This window comes from Cydia pomonella, chromosome 5, assembly GCF_033807575.1.
Source record: "Cydia pomonella isolate Wapato2018A chromosome 5, ilCydPomo1, whole genome shotgun sequence".
Lineage (NCBI taxonomy): Eukaryota > Metazoa > Arthropoda > Insecta > Lepidoptera > Tortricidae > Cydia > Cydia pomonella.
Window position 1 is genome coordinate 14,524,100 of NC_084707.1, and position 14,276 is coordinate 14,538,375.

General features: G+C 38.1%; 1 protein-coding gene across 8 annotated transcripts in view; it reads left to right on the top strand.

The window, feature by feature from the left end:
- Positions 1 to 14,276, top strand: part of LOC133517797 (neural-cadherin) — a 431,760-nt gene that overhangs the window by 72,102 nt on the left and 345,382 nt on the right. For all 8 annotated transcript variants that reach the window (XM_061851220.1, XM_061851222.1, XM_061851219.1 and 5 more), the window contains exons 3-7: positions 6,182 to 6,483; positions 9,466 to 9,602; positions 10,938 to 11,154; positions 12,087 to 12,255; positions 13,394 to 14,244. In XM_061851220.1, the coding sequence (XP_061707204.1) occupies positions 6,182 to 6,483; positions 9,466 to 9,602; positions 10,938 to 11,154; positions 12,087 to 12,255; positions 13,394 to 14,244 (1,676 nt within the window). The remainder of the gene's footprint in view (positions 1 to 6,181; positions 6,484 to 9,465; positions 9,603 to 10,937; positions 11,155 to 12,086; positions 12,256 to 13,393; positions 14,245 to 14,276) is intronic.

Here is a 14,276-nt window from a genome sequence, read left to right on the forward strand (position 1 = left end):
TACCCGTTAGCCCTAAACTTGGTGTCCGCTTGACATTACCGCGTTTCATCTTAATAATATAATTTTGTACAACTACCTCGTTCTGTGGTATCGCAACGCTCGCAATAAATTGCCCCCGTTCAATTTGCTGCCGCCCAGCCAGACAGCCCACGATCGATAAGTTAGATTTAGATTTAGCTTGATAAGTTTTCATTTAATATTTGATTGTCCAGGCGCAGTCAATTAGTATTTATGACTGTGAGTGTAGTAGGTTATATTATGTACTTATTTATCAGAATTTCAAAATAGGTGATATGGGTGCCTAATAACCATTTAAACCAGCAACAAATCTAAAAAATGTAGGCGCGAAGGGTTATGGTCCCATAGAAAATTCAAATTTCGCGCCTTTTCTACTGACAAACTTACGTCTATAGTAAGTAGTTCTTCTTTTTCTTGGATTTTTTCTTTGTAATGTTTGAATGTACTGCATATATGCTCTGTCGTGGCATCACCGAATGCGCCCTACGGAAGACCAGCGCTGGCTTCATACGAGTAGCTAGTCATTATGCTGACTTGGGTCAATTTCGTGATGCGCACTCAATGTTTTGTTCTTCTATTTTTGTTGCCTGTACATGTTCGTACATGTTTGTAACTGTCACAAATTCTCTTAATGCAATAAGTTGTAACTTTAAATAAAAGTTTACTAATGGTCACTTAGGAGTCCACAGCAAGCTCGGCCGAATTTCACCTTCCCATACGAACGGAGTTACGTTCTCATTTTAAAATTACGTGTTGGATGGTAATGAAACATTGCACTTACAATGACATGAGTTTTGTATGAAAAATTACAAAAAAATGCAGCGAATGTATTTTGTAACTATGGTATCTGAAGCTACATAACAAACTAATTACAGGTCTAGATATACCTAATCCTATTGTAAGTATAAAGTTTCAGAGCAATCTTAGCTAGTCGTTTTAAAATGTGAGTGTAACTACTACGTTTGTATCGAGAACCGAGCATGCTGGGGACTCTTTAAGTGGGTAGCTAAACGGCTACACGCAGAAAATTTAACTCTAATATCTCGTAGGTATAATTAGTATATTAGGTATCGTGTTATAGTAGGTATCGTGTTGTCTGACATTATATCAAGGTTTAAATTGTCACACTAATTTCTCGTTGCTCTGTTTACGCTATCTATCGCTTGAAACAGGGAGATTTTCATTATTAATCACTTTAGTGTACACAAATTCTAATTTTGATTGATCACATCTTGGCAAAGTTTTCGGCAAGTTTGATTAGGGTCGGGTATTGCAAAAATATCTTAATTTTTTTTCTTAATAACTTTGCGTGTCTTATCATTAACATTTCATATGGTCAATGCTAGAACAAACCATCGGCGTGGAATATTTTGCTTTAGCATATACTTACTGAAGTACTTTTAATACGTGTGTATGGATAATGTTCGTAAATGCCTCTCCTTAGGTTCAATTGCCACTGGCCAGTACCTATTTAATCTTTGACAAATACGTTTGAAAATTACATAAACGAAACGACATAAGGACCCAGTCGTCACATCATCTCTGCCGCATATATTATGAAATACTTGTCATACAACTTATATTAATACATAAAAGTCCTAAAACTGATTCCTTCAGTCGCCACGCCAGGAGCAACCACGAGGGAAGCACGAGGCGAAAGAGTACGCATGCGTTATGCGCCTACGATATGCTATCCTCCCATTGGAGAATACCCCCTACCCGCGGTTCAGAGGTAGGATGAGGAATCTCCCCGGCCTCTCTAGTTCTCATTTCCTAACGTATTCATCCAAGTATGTTCAAGTGCACCAGCGTAACTGTGACCTCAAAATTCGTAACAAATGTGTGCAATCAGAGAGCACACTTACACTGTTCTGCCTCATTGTTTGATTCGCCTACGCGTTAACTGCCAGAATAACACCCCCCACAGGTGGAACGAACTGAACTTTGCTCTGCACGCCACCATATTAAAACCCGCCGTATTTCACGGGATCCGAGTGCCACCGCTCTTGATAATTAAGCGTATTGCCACGTGAGAAATTGAAATTTATGCAAATCACATACTCGTCATATTCTATTATGATTTAAATTCCAACCCTTTGTATGTTTATCATTTTAAACTCAATTTGAGAATTTAAGAGTCGGTGTAAAACAAATTAATAAGAGATATTGAGATTGAAGAAGAGAAGGATTGGTGTGGTTGGTGGTGATAATAACGGGCTGTACGACCATTCGATTTCAATCGGATCTTTGAATTCAGAAATGTAAAGACTTGACGTTTCTTCTTACCCGCGGACTTGTAGCTTGACTAGCTTGTAAGGAACATCTGGTTTGTCTGTTATGTGGTGTAAATAAATTAAGATTATCATAATTTCGGGTCGTGAAGGATTTTATCTTGGCCAGAGTAGATATTATCAATCGGTACTGGCGTTCAGCCAAACGAGGGCAAGCGTGGAGTCGGGGAGCTGTGGGTAGCAAGCTGTCTTAGTCCTCCGGGATTACTAAGAGATATCTAGAAGTGTGAACATTCTTTCCTGGTAAAATATGAAAAATTAAATATACCTAGTACGTGTCAAATGTGCGTGAAAATAAATTCTATCGCACACCTTTTAGAAATAAAGTTCAGCGGTTTAAGCGTGAAGAAGTTACAGACAAATAGACACACTTTCACAATTATAATATGAGTATGGATGTATTTGTACTTTGGGGCGTGCAATAATGTATTTATACTTGTAAATAATTCACTGTATTGTGGTTGTATCCTACGGCAATTCGTTGCGACATAAATTTAACCACAGTATGAAAGTATCACAATGTATCAGTGCCATTATTGGTTGTACAAAAAATAAGTGCAGTACAAATTTAAGTCCGCTTGAACAAAACCGTAGAGTAACTACTACGTACAGCTTGTAGGTACGCATATGTTGTTATTTTTGGCTACCGTCCAGTTTTCTGTAACCATGTACGTTGCACCCCTAGACGGCCATTCGCCTCTGTTGTTGTCAAAGAAGCTATGTGAATTATGTACATAGTTTTGGTGTAATAAATCGTGAAACAAATGAATTAAACATGCCTAGTAGAATTATGTTACTGTTAGCTTTTTTATTTTATTAGATATTAAATATTTGGGATGACGTTGGGAATTCAAGATAATTTGAAAGTTAACAAATATTTCATCATAGTTTGTGTTTCAGAAAGAGATATTCATATTTTGGTATACTTTTACCATTCTGAAACGAAGTACTTATGTAGCAGGTATAGCTATTATGAGGAACTAGAGATAGACGGTGACCCAGCAAACCCTTATGAATATTAGATTCATGAAGGTTTACTATGGGTCCTGTGAATACCTTCGGAGTGGCGTCATGATAGTACTTAATGCCTCTATTTCACATGTTTTATTATCAGCTTGTGATTTCATGAGTAGAAAAACCGGACAAGTGCGAGATGGACTCACCCACCGAGGTTTTCGTACAATTTTAACTTAATGTATTATTGTATTATAGCGGCAGTATCTTTATTTTTACGTTAACACAGAAGTTTGATTTTTTCACAGCTTCAAGGGACTACATCTGAGTATATGTTTTGAATTTCAACTTGATACCTCCACGCGTCCCTGAGATAAAGGGTCTTGACAGATCGACTGACGGATCGACAGACGACAAAGTTATTCTACAAGGGTTCCGTTTTTTCCTTTTGAGGTACGGAACCCTAAAAAGTTCTCAAGATACCAAGCACAGGGCGAGCTTGCTGTCACATGGACGCTCAGAATGATAGATACAAGTATCTATTGCATGTCACAAGTGTCACAACTTGTGCAAAACTATTAGTTTGTACTAAAACTCCACTACCATAGTAGGGAAATGGCCAAGTTGTACTGTGTGACCAAGATGTAAGTGAGTCCTACAGAGTGAAATTCTTGATACTAGTACGTCTTTTTTGGCTTACGCGCTGTTTAATCGTGGCAACACTACATGAAATATTATTCGAGAGTTACGATTGAAAGTACAATAAAAGTGTACCTACTCCAATTGTGAAACAAAAAGATAAAGTAGTAATTTAATTAATTACCTGGACTCGTGCAGCACTTCACACAATATAATTTACTCTTATACAATGTTGAAAATTAATTTCTGTTAAAAACTGCTCATTTACAAATTGTTCGCTACCACTGAAAATTACCTACGCCTTGTTTGATTATGGACGGTCGTCCGCGTTAATTGTATCACTTGTTATCGCTGCAGGTATTGGGGCTATAACAATCTCAGAACTGGTATATATTTCAATTCATCCAGCAGGATAATATGTTATGCATACTCAGCAATTACGTAGTCATAGTTATAGTTATTTATGTAATATGTGGGATACTATATCATCACAAGGATGATATATTAAATTATAACTTTCCTTATAACTGAGCGAAGACATAGAATACTAACGAAAATTTGGCTAATTATGGATGATTCATGCATTTTACTTGTGATATCGGGTATCAGTGACAATATGATACCGATGTACGTTTAGCCTGCCCCTTGATTACATACAAGTCCACGAGGAGAGCCCTAGAGGTCAATGTACTTGAGCAGTGTGAAACTGAGCACGAAACTGGAACCGCCGAATAGGATTACACCAAACGTCGGATTTATATTGCGGATTTACTGAAATCCCAGCGGACAAAAAGGATACTAGGGCTCTTGTTCTCAATGCTCGGGGATCTTTTTATGTTAACCAGTGTGACTGGATCTTTGAATCTGTAACAAATGCGCGTAACCCGAGATCTCATATATACTTGTACTTGCGGCGAATGCTCGCTTCAACTTGGCGACCGGTGGAAATACGGGACCAGGATATTAGACGCAATGTTTGATAATAGCGTTATTTGTATCCTGTGGTCAAACCCCTGTGATATAAGTTTCATATGTAAGTGCTTTAAGGGATTTTTAATCAGATGCGCGTAAACAGTTACGAACAGTTAGTAATAGTAGATGTGACTGCGCTCTAGGGCGCCAAAGATTTGTGACGATTTCTCTCCTCTATAGTCCAGAACAATAAAAACTGGTCACTTTGTGGAATAGAAATATTCACCTGACATTGAAAGTCGATAAATTTTTTAACCAGTTTTGATTGTACTTATCCTAGTGAATATTTTTGATGTTTTAGCCATGGTACCTAGTTGTGATTGCTGATTCATTTTAATGAATGGTCTGGTGTACTTACTATGTACATTGGCTAATAACTAATATCATGATGTATTTTTTTTCACGCAACTAACCCTGCAGTGGCATTAAAATGTAAGTACATATAGGAAAGGAAAAATCATCTGGACGGCTTCTAATCTAATCAAATACAAGTATTTATCTAGTTTTATAATTTTCTTACTTAGATTAGAAGATTGGGTTTTATTTTTATTTTGCGTATAAGCTGTGAATTCACATACTCAAATAACCAGAGACAAACTGTGACCACAGAATTTCTGCGCCTCTTTCCGCTTCGAATAAAAAATCACATTAATTCCAAACGTAACGACGCCCAAGCATTCAGAGCGGGCATTTGGCCGCGATAAGCGAAAAGTATCAGGGCTATACAGGCCGCATATTCCCATTGGTTTAGCAAGTGCTGGCAAGTAGAGTTTTACAGCGAACCAGTTGCACGGATTTCTAGTTCCGTAGTTATTAAGTATAATCTAAGAGCGTTCTTATAGTGGTTTTCTTGAGCTTTGGATTAGCTCGTGCGTAGGAAGCGATTGGATGATACCTTTGAGCGCTGTCCCGACACGACAAAGAAAACATTTACATAGTGTCCCTTACGCTCGGAATGTGCTCTTTAACATAACTCCCTGCTATTTATACTAGAATTTTTGTATAGAATTTCTATAAAGCTTTAAATGCTTTCATGTTTAGTTAGGTCCTTTGTCCCTTTGCTCTGAGCTTCCTGGAGTGATGTCGTAATTTCCTGTTTAGATTAACTTCCCGTGTTCCGTTCTCCAAGTAATATGCACAGTTCAAGTCTGTGTTGAGTTTAATTTCAACAAAGACAACAGAAACTTAATGAAACCTGTGAAACCCAGGAATATTTAACAAATTGAATGTAAATATACCGCTTGGGAGGCATTCTAAACATGTATCAAGCGTCGCTGTATACTTTAATAATTGTGTAATGTTTTCAGATACGGATAATCAACGTGTAATCATCCACGTGAAGGACGTGAACGATGAGCCTCCGTACTTTATCAACCGACCGCTGCCGATGCAGACAGTGGTGCAGCTGAATGCCGCGCCCAACACTCCCGTGTTCACGCTGCAGGCCCGAGATCCCGACACGGACCACAATATCCACTACTTCATCGTGAGGGACAGGACCGGTGGCAGATTCGAAGTCGACGAGCGCTCGGGTGTCGTCCGGACTCGAGGCACTGATCCTTTCCAGTTGGACATGGAGTACGTGTTATATGTGAAGGCCGAAGATCAGGTAATTTTCTCAAAATTTATTTGATACGAAATCGAAATGTAAACATTTTTCAGCTTTAGATGTGTAGTAGGGATGTTACAGGCGGGGTTTGGAAAGTTTTTATTTATTACATAGGGGAATACAATGGCAATTCGAAGTACGGAATACGATCTGAATATGCAGAAAATCTCTTTAATGTGAATAAAAAGTTTGTTAAATGAAATTGATATATAAATTACAAGGATAGGGTAAAAATAATATTCAATATAGGTACATATTATCTAATATTCGTTTCATAGCTCGAGTGTACTTTTACCGAGTGTACGGTTGGGAGCCTACGCAGCGCAGCCCTCGCTACGCGCTCTACGCCGTAGCATTTGTAAACATTCCAACCAGCCAGAAACATTCCGTTGAATAAATATTAAACATATTGAATAACTCTCCAGTTTCTGTGGAAAGCACTAACATTTTCAAAGCGAACTACGATTTATACAACTAAAAGTTACGTGTAGCGTATATTTCCAATGATAATACAGATAAATACGTTGCTCTAGTAATAATTCGTAAGCTCAACAAATACCACATGTCATATACGAGGGGTTCTGCAAAGCTGGAGGCATTTTATCTGGCACCCCTGCAGTTGCAAACGTCCCTTAGGCGACTTACCAGCAGGGGTACCCGTCGTAACAATTATTATAATTAAAAGAAACTTGTAATAACCCATAATGACGTTGCTGTTTATTGCAATCTGTCCCTCGGAGTTTTACGATTTACTTGATTTTATTTCTTGTTACTCCGCGGTAAATATTTAGCTTGTAATGTTAAGCCGGGATTCTACTTCTAACATTTTGAATTGGTTCCGGAAACAGAGCTGATAATGAACACGTGCAACTTTTATGATGATTTCATGTTTTTTTTCTGTCTTATTTCTCGCGATTCTATGTTAAGTACAGTTAAGTAGATATTTTCCTTTTAAAAGATTTTATTTTGTGTTTTGAATTTTTAGTTATGTAAAATGCCTAATGCTTCAAAGAAATTATTTATTTAAATACTAGCCATAAATATTTGTAATCGTCTATTTCAAAATGTAGGACCCTCTACGTAATTTTTTTTTATGTTAGCATAGTCAGCAAATGAGCAGACGAGCCGCCTGATGGGAAGCGGTCATCGTCGCCCATGGACATAAGGAACACCATAGGAGCCACTTAAGCGTTGTCGACCCTTGAGAACCCTAAATACCCGCTTCTTGAAGAATCCAATGTCGTAGCGCAAAGGAAATACCTCAGGAGGCAAGTCATTCCACATTCCGCACGTTCTAGGAAGAAACGAGCGAGATGCCCGCTTATTCTTGGTGTGCCATGTATCTAAGAAGTGAGGATGAGCTTTGCTCCTTTGGCGGGAGGTGCGATGATAAAAACGTGACGATGGAGCATTCCCCATTGTACAGACGGTAGAACATGCAAAGAGAGCCAACGTCTCTCCGAACACTAAGAGGTTCTAAGCCGTCAGTAAGTTCGGGATCGCCGACAATACGAACTGCCCGCTGTTGGATGGAGTCAAGAGGAAGGAGCTGGTATTGTGGAGCGCCAGACCAGAGATGAGAGCATTAGTCCATATGAGGTCGAACCTGCGCTTTATATAACAAAAGACGGTGACCCGGTGTGAAGTACTGTGAAATATATAAAATATAAATAATAATATACTTTCAAACTTCAATTTTTTTTAAATATAACATTAAAGAAACCAAATGGTTAAAAAACCGTTAATTAAATTAAATGACCACAATAAACATACGAAAAAAAACCGCGAATAAGAAATAATAATAAAAATAAGCCCGCATGGCAGCTTGTTGCGAGCTGTTGGGGAGTAACAACCCAACGGACCCGAGTGCTCCCGAGAGTTGGTCAGGGTCTCCATCTCCAACGTGCTCACGTCGGTTGGAGTTGGAGTGGACCCCAAGGGGACCCGTAGGGCTCTCAGTTCTGGCTTGCCTTCTAGCTAGGCTTATAGACTAAACGTGTGGTGTGTCAGCTGTGTGTGTGTGTGTGTAAGTATAGTGTGGTGTGTTTCGAGTGTGTGTACATGTATTATTTATGTGAAACAAAATACATGGGTGTTTGGATAGTTTTTTATTGTGGTTCACTATCTCGTCACAAATAATAGGATCAAAGAAACAACTAAATGCGTGACACTACAATTTCGTTATTTTGTCGGAAAGAGCCAAAATATGAGGTGTGTTTTATGATATGTGTCCTTCAAAACAACTTCATTGCAATGCCAAAATTCAACTCATGCAATCCGATCAAAATAAAAGTGATTTAAAGAGTGTTTTTATCCACTTTTATACCAAATATGCTAAAAATGCTAGCTAAATAAAGAGATACGACTGTAGCCAAGACATATAACTGTTTGTTGATGGTTTGGCAATTGATTCATAATTCATTGATTGTCTGTAGAACACGGGTAGAAACAATGATGGAACAAAATAATATAGAATCACCATGGTCTTGCCATTATGCGTACAAACAGTCAAACTTATTGACTAGGTACTTACTACTACTTAATACATAAGTCATGCAAATTACAATACAGCAGTTTTATTAGTTTTTTAGCCTTTAAATTGGTGTTCTGTTTGTACGTACTGTCGTCTATTATGGAGATATAAACTTTATAAAGTTTGGTTAGCGGTATTGGATGGGAAACTCTATCGTACGCTTTGGACATGTCCAGCAATAAACCAATGGCATACTTATTTTTGAAGTTTCTAGTTAAAAACTAGAAACTAGTTGTTTTGATGTGTTCCAGAATTTGCAACTGATCTTTTGTTTTAGCTAACGCACTCATAATAAGAATAAAAAGATTAAAAGAGCGACGAGCCGAACAGGGCAACAAGAAACCAAACCTATGATTTTTTTTATACTTGGTCGATTTCAAAGAACTTGCGACGTGTGCATGTATGTGTCTGCAAATTTTTATATTTACGAAGCCGTATATGAATTTCAGAGTGGCCGCGTGGACGAGCGCCGCTTCCAGTCGACGCCAGAGGAGCGCCTCAGCATCGTGGGCGGCAAACGCGCCCCGCAGTTCTACTTACCCAGCTATGAGGCCGAGATCGCCGAGAACCAGAAAAAGGATTCTGAGTAAGTTTCCTTTTAACGATGAAGGATCTATTTAAAAGTGCTTTAAAACAATACGAACGCCCGGCTTCGCAAGGGGTGCAATGTAGATACTAATCAACGTCATAGATCAACCAATTGTTTTTACAAAACCTTTACTAAATAAAACATATTATGTATCTAAATTTTAAATCTTCCTCTTGAATCAATCTATAATCGCATTAAAATCCGTTCCGTATTATAAGGTATATATTATAGGCCAAAAACTGACCAGCCTTTGACATCATCTTTTCGAATATTTTACTTACTTATGCAGATTTTTTTGAACTTTAACCTTTTAACCGCCGTAGTCTGATAAATAAGACAACTTCGTGTAACTTCGAACCGGTGGCGACACGATTTAAGCGAACAGACAGACAAAGCTACTTTGTTTTAAACAATGTAATGACTAGTTATTCGTAAAACTAAACAAAATTCATAATCTTCCTGCGAGAGTCTAGAAATCACGCCGTTTTAATTGAGACAACTGACTTGTGCTCCCAATAAAGGTCGTTAGCAATGAGCAAGTGGCGACACGGCCAATTAGATAGCACTGTAATAATTAGTTAAAGCCTCGCCTATGATTGCGGAAATCTTTAATTAGAACATATCACTTTTGATCAAAAAGCGTGGCATTTCACTCAGGCGTAGTAGGAGTAAATAACCTCTTTTCTTTTTACAGGGAATTATGGATTTTTCATACAAAAATACGATTAAAGCAATTTAGATTCTAAATGATATTTTAAACATGTACATCATTTGTTTTTAGCATTATCTCACTTATTCTACTCAGGCGTAGCGGGAGTAAATAACCCTTTTTATTTTATAGGGAATTATGGATTTTTCATACTAAAAGTAAGTCGTAAAGTTGGGCTACGAATAAAGTAAGTAGGCGCTCGGTAATCCGGCACTGTAAAAGTTTCCCCCATGCCTGATTATTGGATGTGCCGGATTATAGGAATTGTATGGAAATAAAAGTTTTATAAATATAGTTACGTTTTCGTTTGCGGAAGAGATATTTATTTAGGTACTTTTGATTAGGTACTTCTTGCCATAATATATTTTGTTAATAATATTGCCTCTTATTAACTTCTTCAAAGTCAGTAGTGTCATCTAAAGCATTGTTTTCAACTGCCCAAGATGGGAGCGAAATCACACAAACAATGCAACCTCTCTGTAATCCGTCGTCGGCTGTGTGACTGCCGGATTACAGAGCGGGCCATCCAAGGCGAAAACTGCCTGATTACTGCCGGATTGGCGAGCGTCTACTGTAATAATATTGTAATGATTTTTTTAAATATGTAAATCGATTATTTCCAGCATCATTTCCGTGAAAGCGAAATCGTTCGCTGACCGCGAGATCCGCTACACGCTGAAGGCGCAAGGCCAGGGCGCCGGCACCTTTAACATCGGGCCCACCTCGGGCATCGTCAAGCTGGCCAAGGAACTCGACTTTGAAGACCTGAGGCAGCCGCATGTGTACTCATTAGTGGTTACGGCTACCGAAGATTCTGGGGGGTTTTCTACATCCGTTGAGGTAATTACTTACCTTACCTACCTTAGTAAACTAATCTAAGGATGGCACTTTTGTTTAATAAGTTCTTCTTTAAAAAAGTGTTAATGTTGGTAAAAATATGACTAAGTAAATTATATGAAAATGATATGGCATCACTTAATCCGAGACATTGATACTAATAAATTTTTTTTTACCATATAGTGGCGATATTTCTAATTTCTATGGTTTAAATTTTTGTACGTTCGAGCTGACTGATCTGATCATGACGACAATGACGACGTAAAGGAGTTTTCAAAATTTTCATTAAGTCTGTAATGCCATTTAGAATTTTATCGATTAACGGCCCGATTCGAAGAATGAGATACGATAACGATAAGTTCTGGTTTAGATAAGTTCTCATTTAGATATCGTTTGTATGTCTCACAATTGACAAAAGCAGCTCGATTCGAGCAACCAATGTCACTTTGACGTTAGAAATATCGTAGATAGATCTTATTGGGATCGCAGCGGAATCGAAATATACGTCAATTTTGACATGTCGTTTAATTACCGATCTTTTAAATATATTTCCAAGATCTTAAACGTGTCTTAATCATTCTTCGAATCGGGCCGTGATTCAACACATTCAGTGCCAGCGCGAGCTGCGCTACGAGCGTAGGCGATAACACAGGGAAACCCGTATGTAGCAAAAAACACCTACGGACAGAAAACCCGCAGCGGGCCGTTATGCGGGCCTGAATGTGTTAAAAAGCTTGCGCCGTATCGTATCGTCTTAAATTACTATCTACGAGTGCAAAAATCGCGCCATTTCTTATGTGTATTTACCTACTATGTTTCATATACGATGCGAGCCACAGATTTTTGTAAAGTGCGTACATTGATACATATATAACAATCCCTACAAAATCTCCTTTTAGTTAGAAGTTAGTGACATTTATGTTTAAAAATTCCAGTTAACAATTCGCGTGACGGATGTGAACGACAACGCGCCGAAGTTCGAGCTGCCCGACTACCAAGCGCACAACGTGGACGAGGACATACCGCTGGGCACCAGCATACTCAAGGTCAAAGCCATGGATGCCGACTCGGGGAAAAATGCCGAAATCGAATATTTAGTGTCTGGTAAGTTAAATTTAACAGACTGTTTATTTTCTTGGAACATAAAATAGTACATTGTGCAACGAGGTTAAGGAAATTTTGGACTCGAAGGTGGTAATTTTTTTGATTTAAAATAAAATTTTAATATGTTTTTCATCACACTTGCGAAGAAAAAACTCAATTTTAAGCAAAATAATTCTTAAATACGCTGACATATTAAACATTCGTCCGCCATTTTGTAATTTCTTGGCAGGTGAGGCATCGTATTAAAATATTTTTAACGGCTGTTAAATAAATCAAATTAAATCATTATTAACATAAACAAAAATATTAAACGTCAGTATTTTAAAAGTAAAACTCATTTATGCTACTTGGTTTGTATGAATAAGTGATATAATTAAAGAAAAAAGCTGTAACGGGAATTATAGCTTTTTTTCACAATCCATATCTTCCGTGGGAACACAATAGTCCTTCATTACGCCTGCATGAAATAAGATCTTTTTCGAGCAAGTGTGATGCTGATAAAATAGTAGATTGTTAACCAAGGGATGAAAGAAAGCCACTCGTTTCTGTGATGCTTTTCACCCGAGTGAAACACTCTACTTCTCATTTCGAACACGAGGAACGTAAAATACATGTTTTTAAAAACATGATGGGAAGAATTTTTATTTTATTAACAATAACAATTTACGTAATGGATATATACAGAGGATTATAATTTATTATCTAAAATAGGCCATTAAGGCATTGTACCAAGGATGCTGGCGGCATTTCCTCGGTGTATCGCAATACTGATACGTTGTGCGAGGAAGCCGTCAGCCGTTTGGTCACAAGTGACGTCAACCATACGCTTCGCGATTTCTGCAAAAAACATGATTAGGTATAAACTTTTATAGTTTTTCTTGAGGGTACTTTCAATTAACAATTTAGGTAAATATGTATGTTTTACAATGCCTAAAAGCTTGATATCGAAAAATTGTCTGTTATTTATCGCCAATAGAACTCTCACCGCCATCTAGTGGTGGAGCTTAGTAAATTCGACAACATTGTGCGCCATCTAGTACAATTCCAGTGTTATATTATAAAATATAAACACTTTATAATAAGTGGCTCTTTCCTTGTCTTCTTGACCTATCCTCATTGATTTTTTTACGTTTTTCAGACGATCACTTCAGTGTGGACTCCAATGGCATCATAACTAACAATAAACAGCTGGACGCGGATAATAACAATGCTTACTATGAGTTCGTTGTCACAGCTAAAGATAAGGGCGAACCTGCTAAAACTGGTACCGCTACGGTTCGAGTTTATACTAAGAACAAGAACGATGAAGAACCCAAATTCTCTCAACAAGTATACACGCCTAATGTAGATGAAAATGCTGGACCCAATACTTTAGTAACTACCGTAGTCGCTTCAGACAAAGACGGTGATAATGTTCGGTTTGGCTTCGTCGGAGGCGGCACTAGCTCTGGACAATTCGTTATTGAAGAAATAACTGGAGTAATTCGCTTGCATAACAAAGCTATATCATTGGATAGAGATAAGTACGAACTCAATGTGACAGCAATGGACGATGGAGCATGCTGCGTTAATGGAGATGCCACGATTCACACTTCAACTGCTGTCGTAGTAGTGTTTATAACTGATGTTAACGACAATAAGCCCATTTTTAAGGAATGTCCAACTTACTACCCAAAGGTTGAAGAGGGAGCTCCTAACGGTAGTCCTGTGCTGAAGGTTCATGCTACTGACGAAGACAAAGGAGTAAACGGACAAGTTAAATATTCGATTGTGCAGCAACCTAATCAAAAAGGCACTAAATTTACGGTCGACGAAGAGACTGGGGAAGTGTCCACTAACAAAGTATTCGACAGAGAAGGTGATGATGGTAAATTTGTATCGGTTACGGTAAAGGCCACGGACCAGGGTGAACCCTCGTTAGAAGGAGTTTGCTCCTTCACGGTTGAAATTACTGATGTAAACGACAACCCACCGCTATTTGACAGACAGGTAAGTCGTATTTTGATTTAGTTTCGCACTAT